Source organism: Venturia canescens, chromosome 8, assembly GCF_019457755.1.
Source record: "Venturia canescens isolate UGA chromosome 8, ASM1945775v1, whole genome shotgun sequence".
NCBI lineage: Eukaryota > Metazoa > Arthropoda > Insecta > Hymenoptera > Ichneumonidae > Venturia > Venturia canescens.
The window spans coordinates 17,669,371-17,683,275 of NC_057428.1; the positions used below are offsets into that span (position 1 = coordinate 17,669,371).

Sequence of the window (13,905 nt, forward strand, 5' to 3'; positions counted from 1 at the left end):
TGTGTTATATAAAAACTTTTGTACACTAAATGGATTGAAAAAAATGAATTTTCTAATAACGAATGAACCAAGTTCTCAGATCGAATTAACAATTATTATTATAAATATATTTATACAAATTCATACAAAATCATCAAAATTTAATTAATAGTATAATAATAAGCTTGATAACTACTGCACATTAAAGTGTCTCCGTAAGGTTCGAGGTAGCCTATTGTCCTGTACTTCTGTACATCAATAAATTTTTCTAAACTTAATCCAATCACTTTTATTGATAAATGCTATCTATTAATCACGTCGTCACGACCTCTCAGACGTCTCATAAGTATCATGTCATTTTGCATTAGCGTCACACGTTTAGCATGGAATGTTAGTAACACTGCATCTTCGAAGAATTGTACGAGGTACATTTCCGCTGACTCTTGAAGCGCTTCCAGAGCTGAAGCTTGTAGTCTAATGAAAAATGTTGAATAAATTTATCTACCAAGAGTAAAAAATTCAATTTATTGGATATTGACAGTTTTTCAAAAATCCCAAAAAATTCATCACGAAAATAAATAATTCATGTAAAACTTTTTCCATTCTCGAAATAGTAATAGAGTAATTTTACTTCTATTCTTTGAATAATTTCTTAAAACCAAAATATGACAATAAAGCAAAAATACTTTCATAATATGCGACTTCTCTAATAACCAGGAGCAATTGGAAATTATACATGATTGAAGCTTACAATTGTAGTGGCTTCAATGATGAGCTTGCAAAGAATTTATCTCAACTTACCGGGCTATATTTTGCCTTGGAAATAGATCAAAAATAATTTCTCGAACTAGCCGCGCAAAGGGGAGCTTAGGTATGAGTAGTTTGGTTGTTTTTCTCAAGAATTTGATTTCTTGCAAAGCTCGTGCTGCATAGTTTGACCTGCGTTTATTCACCACAACCTCAGTCTAAAAGAAATTGAATAACACTGAGATTAGCATTACTAAATAGTGAAAAAACTCTGTCATTTCACAATTTTTCACTGAAATTGGTTAGCAACACTATTCTAGATTTTTTTCCAAAATATACTAAAAAAAATCATAATAAATTCCCGTGATCTAAATGTGAAGAATCAGTATCGAAAGTACGAAAATTTAAAAAAAATACCATCCGACAAGAAGCTATTTTTATTACATTTGAAAATTGTACGGACAATGTGAAGTTAACTATACTTACTCTGGTAGTCCTTGGAGGTTCCGAAGATTTTGCGGTCGATGCGGAACGGCCCGAGTGTGATCTTAGTTAAATTCAAGTATACAATGATGAAAAAAACTCATTAAAGCATGGATTGTTTAAAATTCTAAACATAACCTACAAACCTGGCAGTTGATTTTCTCCGAACCATTTCGGTAACGTTAATATTTCCCGCGATTCAGGAGTAAACAAACGCTACAACGCTAAACGCTCCGATGCGCCATTCAAGTACGAACGTCTTCTGAACCTGAACAGGTGGTAAAAGTGTATAAGCCTCACTTTAGTTTTAGTAACGGTTGCTTTGAAAGTTATAGAGCAACAAGATTTTTACCGACGGAGTGAATTCGTCGTCACCGAACCATTCCATTATTTCAACCCAGTGCATTCCTGTATATCACAAACTCACAACTGTCGGTACACAACAACCGACAGTACCGACGAATCATTTACGGAGCCTTGTTTACGTCATGAAAGTAACAAGGGTAACAAGTAACACATGGGCGCTAACCTCCTAATAGTCACCATTTTTTGAAAAAAAAATTAAATACATACATTACTGTATTCAAATTTTTTATCGAAATTTCTGTATTAATTCGATTACTAGATGAACGTCCTTAAAAACTCTGAACCGTTTTTTTTACTACTTTATTGGAAAAGTAACTGGAAAATTGTATTTGACATACAAAAACTAATGTGCAGCGGGTGAAACCTGTAAACACGATTGGTATTTTATAAAATCGCCACTATATATTTTATATAATAGCCAACGAATCTCCAAACTAATTTTTAGATTTTTATTGATTCAATTGCTCCCAACATAAGGTTTCGAAGAAAAAAATTCCCTATGTCCCCGGGATTCACGCTGTTCTACTCATTCGATCGTACCCTTCCTTTTTTAAGATTTTTTTGTTATAGTGAAAAAATTATAATTACCGACTATTTTTTGAATTGATGATCTGATGGAAAAAATCTGATAAATCAAATAAGTGTACTTTAATTATTACATACTAATAATTATACGAATAATTGTTGAGGATCATTTAAGGGGAAGAAGGACGATGAAATAAATGATAAAGAAAGAATGCTTTTTGAAATTCAAAAGATTCCGTTGGACACGCTTCATGGACAGCGGACTAGGTTTCGCTTACGCATAGGCGGCAAGAGATATTGGAATATATATTAGGGTTTTTCGGTCGTTACTCGTGAAATGTGCATATTTTTTGTTCAGTTTTTATCGCCATGATCTTCATTTGTTAACGGTCGTGATATAATCAACAAACAAACAAATAAAAAAAAGGCTGCATTTATCAACGTGCTTCCGGTAAACAATCTCGAGAACTGTGCACCGCAGCATCATTTTCGGACAGCGCCCAAAAAAGCTAAAAGCGATTGTGAAAAGCCGGTAAGGTAATTTTGAGTACGTATTAGCAGAGCGACCAGCGACCCGGTGCGAACGTTGCATCCAGTTGCATGATTTTGAGAAATACGAAATTCCTATTATAATGCAATATTGCTTTCAGATTCAGATTCAACAATTTGGGTTGTTGGGGTTCAAGTAACCGTTCATTGTTAACAAAAATGGACAATATAATAGATTCTCTCAGAGACCACTTCTACGCAAACGCTTGTCACGTTTGTTGGGCTTATGGTAAGGATATCAAGTTGAAAAGATGTGGAAATTGCTTAATGATAGCTTACTGCAGTCGGGAACATCAGATAGTACATTGGCCAAAACACAAAGACATGTGTAAAGCTATCTCGGAGTTAAAAAAAGTTGGCCTCAGCTATCAAATGCGAGATTCATTGTTTGGAAGTCTACAAGAATCATGGCGAGCAATAAGAAAGACCATGTTACGACTCATTCAAAGCAAACTTGGTCGTCCGTTATCAGGATTTGAAATAGAAATGGTGACACTTCCAAGATGTTGTGTGATCTGTCATGAAACTGAACACTCTCGTTTACGCGATTGCACAGAATGTCCAAGTGCTAGTTTTTGCTATGATCATCCCAAGGACGTCAAACATGACATTCAGTGTAAAATGTCAAAACTTCATTTGGAGCAACACAATGTGATGCCCGATATGGTGCCTCATTTTAAGAACACATTTTCATTATTTTATGGTGAGAACGCTCCACTGAGTATGGATGAAGTAATTGATGTTGTCAAAACACACTGTTGTTTGAGAAAAAATTCTCCGCCAAAACTCGTAGCTGCTGTCATTTCTACTCTTTTAACGAGTAGTTACACTTTTATGTACTCAATGGAAAAATTATCTCGATCAAAATTACAGAAACTGAAAGTTCATATCATTGATACAGACACAAGTATAATGGATAGTCTGCTCTACTGGGAATATGTACTACATCGAAATGAATCCCTCGAAGAGCTTCAAATTGTACTTGTTGGTTCTTCTGTAGATTGTAGGTACTGTAATTGTAGGGATTTCAACACTTCGGCAAAAATACAACTTTGTGAGAAATGTACAAAACATGATCGCAAAATGACCATTCAAGTTATAGGAGTCTCGTATGAGCAGCTAACAGCAAGCGCAAATTTTGTGAAACCTGATTACGTTATTAGGTTTAATTTGGGAACCAACGAATCTGAATCTGACCATTTTGATCCTTGGCCTGCGACAAGCATCCGAGCATTGGCCAAAATTGGTTGTCCTTTTTTCATGACTTCATGCACTGCCGAAGAATTAAAAAAGAATGAAAAGAAAATTAATTCAATTCTTGGAAAAGAAATCAAACCCTTTTGGACCGGGAAAAATCCATTCTCCAGTAGCCAACTAGTCAGGAACTATGAATCTGACGACTTCTGTTATGATAATCAGTATTTGACGATTTATGAAGTATTGTCTTAAGTGTTTTTTCTCATCCTGATATGTAAAGAATTTTCTTTCCTTTAGATTTTCTGTAACAACTGAACTTATTTATGAGCAGTTCAGAAGTACAAAAATAATTTTTTCTCTAATATTATAAATTACTGTATTAGATTTTTGAAACATACGGAGAATCGCGTAGAATACACGTTTACTAACTTTGTTAACAATACTTCGAAATAATATTGTTAAAAATAAAAAAAACTTTAATTGCAAAAAATGGTAATTTTATTATTTGATAAAAACGGCTGTTCATCGAAATTATAACATGCGATTCAATATTAACCGTCAATGTGAAAATAATTTCACTCTATATTGACGTCTCGCTGCGAATATGTAATTTTCACTAATATCCATGAGAGAATATTTCAAGAATATCACACGGCCACAAATGGCCGGAAGAGAGTGTGCGGGTGTGACAAAACACCAAAATAGATCAAAATCGATATAAAAAAATGTAACATTATTTATTAAACTAACATATGTGCTGAAATAATCTAAAATCAATCAAGGATGCTTTTTTATGAGAACACAGACGAGCTCATTTCGGTACAGAGCGCACAAGTGCAGAGTCGTATATGCGAGATGCGAGCACGTCAGCACCGTAGTTTTTACCGTGTGGCGCTGATTCTCATGAGTATAAAACTTTTTTCAAAATGTGATGGCGGCTCATCGAAACACTCCGAATACAAGAGGGCCCAACCGACAAGGAAGAAAGAAAAAAGGCGAAAGAAAGGACATTTCGTTCGAGGAACAACAAAGAACGTTCATATTAAGGAATCTCCGTTGCCTAAAACTCGGTAAATCGATCACAATAAAATATAAACCAAAATAATATAGCTTTTTGATGCGCAATCAACTAGAAATTAAATTTTGAAAAAGCAGTCAAAAGGTTTACAACGCATGTAGAAGTTCATTCTAGATTCTAGAAATTTCTTTTGTATAAAAAGGACAAGAATAGCGTACTGGGGCTACACCCGTATCAAACAAAAGAGCTCGAGGAACCAGAAGCTAGGAAGCCAGTGAGTTGATCTTGGGCGTGCAGATTCTGGCGTAGGTACACGCAAAACCTTGAGAATGTTATTATTTCACTTTCTCGACTAATCTCGAAAATATGATTACTATTTTTTATATCACTGCGTATTTTTCAGTTTCTATTCGTCTTACAGAAATTAATAAAATGGAAAGCAATGCAAATAAAAGGTGGCATCGTAAAGAATGTGGTGCTTCAAGAAAAATTAACAAAAATCCATTTCCATCAAAGGGCAAACAGTTTTTTGCAAATGCATGTCACGTTTGTCGAGCCTATGGAAAAGATGTGAAGGCTGCAGAATAATAGCCTATTGCAGTCGAGCACATCAGATGAAGCATTGGCCAGAACACAAATATCTTTGTAAAGAGATCAGCAATGGAGTTGACATTGCTGAAAAACTCATTGAAGAAGCTTCATCTTCAAAAAACTCAGAGTTATCTTGGACAGAAGTTCAGCATAACATCATTAAATCCGTGGCTATGGCTTCACGTTATCAGCTTTCATTCGAGGAGGTACAAATACTAGCTTATAATAGATCTTGTGAAATTTGTCATGAAACGGATTCTAAAAAATTACACGATTGTACAGAGTGTCCAGCTGCTAGTTTTTGCATCAAACATCCAAAGGACAGCAAACATTCTGTCAAGTGCGAAACAATGAAATTATGTTTAGAATATGATGGTCTACATCTTGAATGTGACAATCTGTCAGTCTATAATGATATGAGTACTCCGCTGAATATCAATGAAGTCATCGGCCCCTACTTATCACGTGCCTCGGTTGTCAAACATATTAAGTCTGAAAAAATCTGGACAATCTTTCTTTCTGAACGATTAACAAGACCCTACACTTTGTTGCATTCGATGGAAAAATTGCCGCATCCAAAATTGCACAAAATGACCATTCACGTAATTGGTTCAGATAGGAATGAAATGGAACAAGTGCGCTTGTGGTTTTATTTAATACATCACAATAAAACTCTGAGAGAGCTCAAAATTGTATTTATTGGTCCAGAACTTGAGTCGAGTTCTCACGAATTTAACATCTGTGACGAGCGCACGAAGAACACTTATAAAATGAAAGTGTACACTGTAAGCAGCCTATATGCAGAATTTGCAGCTGAGCAATTTTTCACAAAACCAGATTACGTTATTGGATTTAATTTGGAACTTTGCGCATTTCCTCTCTGCCAAGACACCTGGGCTCCGACCATTGAAGTTCTGGCTAAACTGGGTTGTCCTTTTTCTCTAACTGCGTACTGCTCCTATGAGCAAAAATGTGAACAAGAAAGAATCAATCTATTTCTTGATAAAGAAATAGAACCACTTTGGGCTGGCAAAAATCCATTTTCTGGCTTGAGACCTTTTCGAGAAGTAGAAGATGAGTTCTGTTATGTTAATCAGTATTTGACTGTTTACGAAAAATTGTGTTGTTTTTTTGTTTTTTTTTTTTTTTTTCAAATGAAATTTACCTCGACAATCTAACAACACAATAAAAAATGGAAAATCAGGAAAAAACTGTAACGTAAGTTAATTCGTTGGAAAATGATAACATTTATTTCCATTGTTTTTTGTTTGCCTCTGACACTTGCTAGCAATTAAAATCCTAAACTTGTTGGGAAAACTTTAGCTAATATGTTCCGGTGAAAAAACGTATGACCAAAAAAAAGTCATATTAGTAACAAAATAATTTTTTCTTTAATATTATATAAAACAATCTCTGGAGATATGTTTCTTTCAAATGAAATTCACCTCGACAATCGAACAACACAAAAAATGGAAAATCAGGAAAAATATTAGAACCTAATTTATATTGTCGAAGGATGATAACATTTATTACATTTTTTTTTACTGTTAACACTTATTAGCGATTCGAATCCTAAACTTGTTGAAATTTTAGCTAATGTTTCGGTGAAAAAAGGTCTGGCTAAAAAGTCATTTTTTTTTCTTTTATCCTTTTTATCTTTTTTTTAATTCTTTCACTATTACTGCACAAAGTTTTAAAAACTCTCCTATAAAGTAAAAATCTATAAGTATTTGAAAGTTTAAAAAAATTTGTCCATACTCTATTATAGCTTAAGTACTCTGTAACATTATGTAATAACGAAAATTTGTCACAATTATCTGATTATTTGTCACAATAAATTTTGATTTCTGTACTTTTTAAAAATAAAACTGAACCATTATTTTTTTATCTTTATACAATAGTGTTTCAGTAAATTCGAAAGTTCGATCAATTTATCCATTGGCGGGAAATAGTCTCTTTTTGAATATTTCGATATTCGCACAGAAGGCATTGTGCTTTCCCATCATTAGCTTTTCATAACTCAGTGGAGGAACTACTTGTTTTTAGTGGGAAAAGAAACAGTCATTTTTTTGCGTGTGGCCAGGGGGGGAGGGGATCGCTGACGTCCTGTGTGCGCATCAACTTCGCGCCGTAGGCGCTCAAGCGCTCGAGCAGAATATAAACAAAAGACAACGTACGTAACGTAACAAAGGAAGGAGAATTCTGACTATTGTACGTTGTCGTACGAACATACAATAGAGAACATTGTCGTTTCATCAAAACTTAAAATCAACATTCATTACGACGTGTGTTTATAAAAAAAAAACGAAAAACTGAAGAAAAAGTTGTGCAAGCGAATAAAGTTGGTAAAAATAGTAACTGATTGAGCTCACGGCAAATAGAAAGAAAAAAATGGATTCAACAAAAGATCAACATTTTTATCCGAACGCGTGTCACGTATGTCGAGCCTACGGAGAAAATGTAAAATTAAAGAGATGTTCTCGTTGCTTAATGATAGCATACTGCGATCGGAATCATCAGAAACAACATTGGCAACAACACAAAAAATTGTGTCGCATCCTCAGTGGCTTATTAAAAAATTTCGGTACGTATCATGGAATGAAGCCATTTTGGACAAATAACGAAGAATATTGGAGGAAATCAACTAAAGACTTGGCTCTTTCGGTTCAAATCTTATCAAGTCTCGAGGGTCATGAGCTTTTGCTTTTCGAAGTGGAAATGTTGTTTTTCCGAAGATCTTGTGAGGTTTGTCATGAAACAGATCCACGAAAATTGCAAGACTGCCCTAACTGTCCAGATTCCAGTTTTTGCGTTGAACATCCCAAGGACAACAGACATTTCACCAAGTGTCAAATGTCAAAGCTCTATTTCGAAGCTAATAATGCATCGCCAAAATTTAAAAATCTGATTCTGTCAAAAAATTATGGTGAGAGTATCCCAAAAAATATGGATCAGCTCATTGGCTTTTTTGCAAAGCATTGTCAAGTCGACAAAATTTTCAAATCGACTAAAAGTTGGGCAGCCGTTCTTTCTGATCACTTAACAATGCCTTATACTTTTATGTATGCAATGCAACAATTATCTCGTCCAAAGTTGCAAAAAATGACAATCCATGTCCTTCTTCGGAACTGCCAAGATATGCCTAAACCAAATTTCTGGCATCATTTATTTCACCATGATGAAGTTCTTGAGCAACTCAAAATTGTTTTCATCAGTCCTATCAACTTAAAAACCAGTACAGTAAAAATTCAACTCTGTGAGGAATGCATCAAGAACAAACGGCAAATCAGCGTTCAAAATGTGGGAGGATTGTACACGAGTTTCTTAGCTGGGAAATCTTACACAAAACCTGACGTTATCATTGGATTCGAATTGAAAATCCATCGTTTTGACAGCATCTGGGATCCGATAGTTACAACACTTGCCAAACTGGGTTGTCCGCTCATTATGACGTCGCACTGCATCAGAGAATCAAAAGCTGATGAAGAAAATATCAATTCAATTCTCGGTAAAAAAGTTAAACCTCATTGGGCTGGAAAAAATCCATTTCCTTCTTGGAGACCGTTCAAAGAGTTGGAAGCTGCTTCCTTCCAATACCGAGACGAGTATTTGACTGTTTATAATAAATTGATTTAAATCTTTCATTTTCACACAGAACTTGACCTCAGGTACATTTTAAGGATTTTAAAAAGTTAATTAAAGAGGTACCGTTTTCAAGATTGAGTTCAAATCTGAGGAAATTTATTTTATTTTTGTTTTGGGTAATACAGGATATCAAGGAAGTAAAAAAAAAATGAGAAATATAAACTTTTGAATGAAAAAAGATGATTATTCCTTGCAATTCTTTAGTAACAATTTCAACAATTGAAAAAATCTTTCACAAACCAACATAGAACATTGTTTTTATTATATTCTGCTTCCAATTTCAACATTATTTCTCTCCAAAATGTTCTAAAAGTAAAAAAATACAGAATAATTATAAGCCATGTAATGAAAATTTTTCTTGATTCAAAACATGTTTCAGTATCTTTGTCACACAAGTTGTTCCAACTCTTCGTTTGCATAAACATAAATATGCATTTAAAATTTGGAAAATAATGCAAATGTGAAAAAAATATTTGTACTAATTGTATCGAGATGGATTGCTGTTTTCAGTTTGCATTTTGCATATTCTACAAAAAAATTAATGCAATTTTAAAATTGCATTTTCAATAGCTAATCACTCAGACTTCCAAATTTCAAGGCGCTCAACAAACTACGCTCGTTTAAAAGATTGGAACTTTTAGTATTATAATTTTTACTGTATTTTAAGTTTTTGTACTCGTGATCCTGTAAATTCGTAAACGATACGAATGGCATGTACGAAAATATTCGTCGTTGATTGTGAAAAAAAAGATCACAGTGATTAGCCAATAAAACCTTTACGAAATATTTTCTTTTTATTATTTAGCGTCTTGAAAAATATGTTAAATTGCAGATTTTTCTCAATTCCAAATTCAACAGATTTTCTAGATTTTGGACTAAAGGGCGTGGGTCGGAGTTCGAGCTAATCAAACATCGTGAAATTTTCTGTCTAAAATTACTTACGAAAACATTACTCGTCATAACACGAGTGATGTTTTCGAACGTAGTCCAACGCTGAGTACTCGCTGGCCTCGTTTTTTAATTGACTTATAAAGAAAAAAAAAAGGAATAAACACAAAACTTTCTTGGCTTAGCAGAATAGTCGTCAATGTACAGCAAAGTGCCGGTAGAAATCAGTCTCAAGAAGGCGAAATTGTCACATGGAACGGATAAACCCTGCAATATTATCCAATGTCCTTACATGAAATACATCACAGGTATAGTCATGATTTTATCTTCGTATTCCCTTCAAGGAAAGATGCGCCGACGAATTCGTTAATAACAAAGAGTAATTGATTATTTCATTTTTATTAATATGGTAATATGGAAAAAATCTAGCTTGAATTTAAAAATCTTTTAATGAAACTTTGAAATAAATTGAAATTGTAATGCATGTTTCACGAGTGTGACGCTAATATAGTTTTTATTTCTAACCCCCTTGGTAGATCGAGCGCATGAGAACATGCACATCTATTCCCTCAACCCTTTAAGTCCCTCAACCCTTCATTGAGGGTTGAGGGATTCCCAAATTTTCTAGGGACACGCATTGAAATAAGTAATGAAGGGAGAAAATATATTTAGTTGAGCTGTCAGCTTCCGTAGCGCTATATCTTGGATATCATCACGAAACCTCGAGTTGTTCGGTCGGTAAAAATCCTGTTCACGTAACGGATAAAATGTTTATTTTAGCGGAAGATTTGTTTATTTGAAAATTAACACAGAGTTCGAAGTTTAGATTGAATAAATTTTGTGATTTGATGTAAGACAGTGAATTGAGGGTTCACTACTATATACTCATAGAGATTATTATCCATGTCCTGATTGAAACAAATTCAATGAGACTTTAAGATTCGGGGTTTTCGGGGCTCATTTGGGCAGCGTCTTTGACGGATTCGCGAATTTCTCTAACTGCAGATCCATTAATTTGTTGTTTGTTGTCCAGTTTCTTTTGTGATTCCAAAAACTCCTCTCTCTTTTCTTTAGACCTTAGAATATTAATTGCAGAGTTCAAGTTATACCTTATATTTTTGATGATGACGATTTTTGATCGACATTTTTATTTTATTTTTAATACGTAACAGTTCTGCAAGCAGCATTGAAGAGAGGTGACAAGCAGGAGCGAGCTAAATTGAAATAGTGGAATGATTTGAATTGAGAGTAGTATAAGAGAATCTGCAAGATGGCTGAGTTTTTTCCTATATAAATTGGCATTTCCATACGAGTTGACCGCTACAGTAAAGCAGAACATTTCAAAGCGCCCCGAAATAACCTCTTTTAGTCTCCCTGTTTCTATATTGTAGTAGAATCAGTAGAATTCAAAATGTCAGCAGTGGGCAGAGTTTTATCTCGTGAACTCCGAAAAACTTTACACGTTTTTAAATCGTATGGTGCGTTATAAAAAATAGCTTGTCTCAATCTTTCAACAATACATATCAAAATGCCTCATTCATTCATAATTGCTGTTTATTTGAAATCTTTGCACATAACCTAAAAATTCCATTGAAACTATTCCGGCTTATTTGTGTTTGTTAAATTATCATTGAAACAACTAAATTTCATTGAATAACAGTTGAAATGAGATTTAAATACACTTTCTTCAAAGTTGACGAGTTGACACATGGATTGGACTTTCACTTTTCTTCATACAGAACCAATTGAATATAGTTTAACCTCGGATAGCGGTTTTTATTATAGTGTTCAAAGTACATTTAAACTTATCAGCACGAGTCTGATCGGTATATCAACTACTAGTTTGATCGGAACCTCGACGTAAATTTTATACTTTATTTCTGATCTCTTACAATGTGCTTTTGATATAAAAGTGAAAATTTTTTAGTTATATGATCTTTCATTTATTATTGGCTAATTTATATAATACAAACTCATAATGTTTGAGTGATTTTTCCAATTATAGCAACGAAGGAGAGCCGAAGTTTGGTGACTACAAGTACGAATGTAGAGGCAGTCAGCAATGCCACTGTGCAGAAGAGTCGAAAAGAACTTGTGGAGGATCTTAAATCACAAAGTTCTGAAGATTTTGTACCTCCGGAGTACAGATTTATGTATCCCGAATTTTTACCTGATCCTAAACCTGAGTTTAGAAATCGACTAAGAGAAAAACTAGAGCGAATGGACATGATGGCAAGAAGAGCTATTGTAGACATACCAGAATTTTATGTCGGTTCCATTGTCGCAGTAACTTACTGCGAACCTCATGCACCTGGAAAAACCAACAGATTTCTAGGAATATGCATTGAAAGAACGGGTTGTGGTTTGAGGGCCAAGTTTGTCCTGAGAAATGTTATTGATCATCAGGGTATTGATGTTATCTTCGAAGTCTATGATCCTAATATACAAAAAATTGATTGCATCAGGTGAGTTTCTGTACTTCAATGTCTTTTGTATTGTAACGGAACAGCCAGTATGCAAATCTTTATAACCTTATTGGTTTTATCGGTAAATTGGAACAATTTTCAGCACATTTTTGGCTTTGCAAACATTTGCTTTCACGCCAATAGAAAAAATTATCTTCGATCAAATTCAAAAAAGTTTACAATTTTAAGTTCAATTTTAAAAACATTTTCTTTTATAAGTAAGCTTTCAATTACAGGATATTTTTCCTTGTCACTTACCAACAACGTAGTTGTACAAATGTTTTGACTAAATGAAAAACAGATAAAATAAAATTCGTCAATTAAGTGAATCGTCTAGAAAACGTTGAAAATGTCAGAGATTTTTAAAATTAAATACGAAGTAACAAAATACTTATATTGATAAAAAATCTTGACTGAAATATTCGCGAATTTCAACACCTGTATCAATAAAAAATTTACAAAATTAATAGGCTCGAGAAACGTTTGGACGACCGTTTGGCATATTTGCGTGACGCGCCACCGGAATATAGCACATTCCCACTGAACATGGAGCCAGAGTTGTTGCCAGAAGGAAGTCCTGTTCCAGTGAATGATCTCAAAGTTCCATTGAAACCAAAACCCTGGATAGAGAAATGGGAACGTCAAAATTTAAAGGGTGTAAAAGATATGTGGGTGAATAGGAAGAGATATAAGAAAGCTCTGGCAGCCGAAAGACCTTGGGAAAAGTACGATCTTATGAAAATCTACAGAGAAACTATTCCGGAGGAAGAGCAGAAAGAAATCTATGCTGAGCTTCATTCGGAATTGCATAGTCTTGAAATATCTCGTCGTAAATTGAAACGCAAACGTTCTTTCGTAAGGCCAAAGAAAACGGCTTGAATCGTGTTTCGTTTGTGAGAATCTACTGAGCAAGCATCATCCCAAGGGCTTAGAAATATTTAGTTGTCAATGAAAAAAATAACGCCAATGTTACTTTTTGAAGTGTACGAAAATTTATCAAATAAATCATTCTCTGAAATATTCCATTTTTGGAACGGCTATTTTTTCCATATGGACGTTTCTTTGATCAACTTACTGTTAGTCCTCATAACTCACTCCTCAGTCTCTGTTGGTGGCGTAAGTACCGGAGTGGCAGCTGAAAAGCAGATTCTTATTTTTTTTGAAGACGCCCCATATTATAGAAAAAATACCAGTAACAACTCATTTTCTGATGAAAAAATACAGATATTTTTCTCGACACAGTGCTCAAAAAAGAATTGGGGAACTCAAACCACGAAACTCAACACACTTCACATCCCCAGATAGTAAAGTATTTTTATACTTTCACTCGAGTTTGAGATTTTTATATATTCAATGGTAATTCAACCGTGAAGATTTCAATACAGTAGAACCAAAAAAGCGGCAGAGAGAACCTCAAGAACAGTTGAGAGCTTTTACATTATATATAAAATA

At 34.2% G+C, this 13,905-nt stretch overlaps 5 protein-coding genes across 14 annotated transcripts; 4 read left to right on the forward strand and 1 right to left on the reverse strand.

Moving 5' to 3' along the window:
- Nucleotides 1-78: 78 nt before the first annotated feature.
- LOC122415146 (histone H3.3-like) lies at nucleotides 79-1,543 on the reverse strand. 2 transcript variants are annotated; one of them, XM_043427041.1, is made up of 4 exons: nucleotides 1,356-1,539; nucleotides 1,213-1,273; nucleotides 781-944; nucleotides 79-453 (listed from the first exon to the last, which is right to left on the reverse strand). In XM_043427041.1, the coding sequence occupies exons 1-4, from the start codon at nucleotides 1,379-1,381 to the stop codon at nucleotides 282-284; spliced, it is 423 nt and encodes a 140-aa protein (XP_043282976.1). In that variant the 5' UTR covers nucleotides 1,382-1,539; the 3' UTR covers nucleotides 79-281. The 2 variants fall into 2 exon arrangements, with proteins under 2 accessions (XP_043282976.1, XP_043282977.1); XM_043427042.1 differs by having other exon boundaries at nucleotides 311-480; nucleotides 1,356-1,543.
- A 785-nt stretch (nucleotides 1,544-2,328) lies between these two features.
- On the forward strand, nucleotides 2,329-4,257 carry LOC122414517 (uncharacterized). Of its 4 annotated transcripts, none has more exons than XM_043425852.1 (2): nucleotides 2,329-2,647; nucleotides 2,751-4,257. In XM_043425852.1, the coding sequence occupies exon 2, from the start codon at nucleotides 2,809-2,811 to the stop codon at nucleotides 4,096-4,098; it is 1,290 nt and encodes a 429-aa protein (XP_043281787.1). In that variant the 5' UTR covers nucleotides 2,329-2,647; nucleotides 2,751-2,808; the 3' UTR covers nucleotides 4,099-4,257. The 4 variants fall into 4 exon arrangements, with proteins under 4 accessions (XP_043281787.1, XP_043281792.1, XP_043281786.1 ...); XM_043425857.1 differs by having other exon boundaries at nucleotides 2,329-2,637; XM_043425851.1 differs by having other exon boundaries at nucleotides 2,329-2,632.
- Nucleotides 4,258-4,656: 399 nt separating this feature from the next.
- On the forward strand, nucleotides 4,657-7,217 carry LOC122414494 (uncharacterized). Of its 6 annotated transcripts, XR_006261773.1 has the most exons (4): nucleotides 4,657-4,916; nucleotides 5,067-5,169; nucleotides 5,268-5,661; nucleotides 5,738-7,217. XR_006261773.1 is itself a non-coding variant. In XM_043425815.1 (3 exons), exon 3 carries the CDS (start codon nucleotides 5,404-5,406, stop codon nucleotides 6,631-6,633), a length of 1,230 nt encoding a protein of 409 aa, XP_043281750.1. In that variant the 5' UTR covers nucleotides 4,657-4,916; nucleotides 5,067-5,195; nucleotides 5,268-5,403; the 3' UTR covers nucleotides 6,634-7,217. The 6 variants fall into 6 exon arrangements, 5 of the variants coding, with proteins under 5 accessions (XP_043281750.1, XP_043281748.1, XP_043281751.1 ...); XM_043425815.1 differs by having other exon boundaries at nucleotides 5,067-5,195; nucleotides 5,268-7,217; XM_043425813.1 differs by having other exon boundaries at nucleotides 5,268-7,217.
- Nucleotides 7,218-7,636: 419 nt separating this feature from the next.
- Nucleotides 7,637-9,886, forward strand: LOC122414446 (uncharacterized). Its single transcript, XM_043425720.1, has one exon. It carries the CDS (start codon nucleotides 7,847-7,849, stop codon nucleotides 9,089-9,091), a length of 1,245 nt encoding a protein of 414 aa, XP_043281655.1. The 5' UTR covers nucleotides 7,637-7,846; the 3' UTR covers nucleotides 9,092-9,886.
- A 1,287-nt stretch (nucleotides 9,887-11,173) lies between these two features.
- On the forward strand, nucleotides 11,174-13,473 carry mRpL19 (mitochondrial ribosomal protein L19). Its single transcript, XM_043425962.1, has 3 exons — nucleotides 11,174-11,466; nucleotides 11,994-12,453; nucleotides 12,924-13,473. The coding sequence occupies exons 1-3, from the start codon at nucleotides 11,400-11,402 to the stop codon at nucleotides 13,330-13,332; spliced, it is 936 nt and encodes a 311-aa protein (XP_043281897.1). The 5' UTR covers nucleotides 11,174-11,399; the 3' UTR covers nucleotides 13,333-13,473.
- The last annotated feature ends 432 nt before the right edge of the window (nucleotides 13,474-13,905 follow it).

Coding starts and splice junctions, on each gene's coding strand:
- LOC122415146 (XM_043427041.1), bottom strand. CDS start 1,381: ATGGTTCGGAGAAAATCAACTGCCAG. Junction 1,274..1,355: donor CGGAGAAAATCAACTGCCAG/GTTTGTAGGTTA, acceptor AATTTAACTAAG/ATCACACTCGGGCCGTTCCG. Junction 945..1,212: donor AACCTCCAAGGACTACCAGA/GTAAGTATAGTT, acceptor AATTTCTTTTAG/ACTGAGGTTGTGGTGAATAA.
- LOC122414517 (XM_043425852.1), top strand. CDS start 2,809: ATGGACAATATAATAGATTCTCTCAGAGACCACTTCTACGCAAACGCT.
- LOC122414446 (XM_043425720.1), top strand. CDS start 7,847: ATGGATTCAACAAAAGATCAACATTTTTATCCGAACGCGTGTCACGTA.
- LOC122414494 (XM_043425816.1), top strand. CDS start 5,404: ATGTCACGTTTGTCGAGCCTATGGAAAAGATGTGAAGGCTGCAGAATA.
- mRpL19 (XM_043425962.1), top strand. CDS start 11,400: ATGTCAGCAGTGGGCAGAGTTTTATCTCGTGAACTCCGAAAAACTTTA. Junction 11,467..11,993: donor ACACGTTTTTAAATCGTATG/GTGCGTTATAAA, acceptor TTCCAATTATAG/CAACGAAGGAGAGCCGAAGT. Junction 12,454..12,923: donor CAAAAAATTGATTGCATCAG/GTGAGTTTCTGT, acceptor CAAAATTAATAG/GCTCGAGAAACGTTTGGACG.